The sequence below is a fragment of the Varanus komodoensis genome, unplaced genomic scaffold, assembly GCF_004798865.1.
Source record: "Varanus komodoensis strain SLA01 unplaced genomic scaffold, ASM479886v1 scaffold2, whole genome shotgun sequence".
In the NCBI taxonomy this organism is placed as follows: Eukaryota; Metazoa; Chordata; class Lepidosauria; order Squamata; family Varanidae; genus Varanus; species Varanus komodoensis.
In genome coordinates, this window is record NW_025335568.1 from 277,173 (window position 1) to 277,897 (window position 725).

At 76.7% G+C, this 725-nt stretch overlaps 1 protein-coding gene across 2 annotated transcripts in view; it reads left to right on the plus strand.

The window, feature by feature from the left end:
* Positions 1-207: 207 nt before the first annotated feature.
* Positions 208-725, plus strand: part of PCGF1 (polycomb group ring finger 1) — a 5,956-nt gene continuing 5,438 nt past the window's right edge. For both annotated transcript variants that reach the window (XM_044429610.1, XM_044429611.1), the window contains exon 1: positions 208-328. In XM_044429610.1, coding sequence (XP_044285545.1) covers positions 233-328 — 96 coding nt within the window. In that variant the 5' untranslated portion in view covers positions 208-232. The remainder of the gene's footprint in view (positions 329-725) is intronic.

The window sequence follows — 725 nt, forward strand, 5'->3', positions numbered from 1 at the left end:
CCGCGGCCGCGGGCAGAGGCCGCGCTCGGGGGCGGCACAGCCGGGCGACCGGCGCGGCAGGCTCCACGCACCGCCCGGCGGGCCTCCAAGTCCCGCTGGCTCCGCGAGCCCCGCCGGAGGGATGCTCGGGCCGCCGCCGGGCCGCGGGCCTGCTGCATCATGGGAGCCGTAGTTGCTGTGGCGACAGGCCCCGCCCCTCTTCGACCCCGGAAGTGGGTGCTGCGACTCCAAGATGGCGTCTCCTCCTCAGGGGGGCCCGATGGCGATCGCGATGCGGCTTCGGAACCAGCTCCAGGCCGTCTACAAGATGGACCCGCTCCGGAACGAGGTGAGGCGGCGGCGGCGGCCACCGCTGCCCAGGACCCGGGCTCGGCCCGAGCCGGCGCGGGCCCCGCCCCACCCCTCGCAGCCGCCCGAGGCGGAGGGAGGGGGAGCGCGTGCGCGGTGACGAGTCGCGCCTGGCCCGGGTGGTGCGCGTGCGCATTGCAGGGCCGGCGGACGGACGGGAAGCCCAGCCCCGCCCCTGCTGATTAAATAGGGGACCGGCGCGCGGAACAACTCCGCGCGAGGCCGAGCGGCGTCGGCCCCTCCCGCTCCCCGAAGCCCTCGAGCGCGTGGCCGTCGCGGTCTCGCTCGCCTGCCTCCGCAACTACAGCTCCCAGCATTCCTGCCAGCGCTGGCCGGGGTGGCTGCGTGCCTCTGGAGGGGGCTGCCTCGCGGACCCT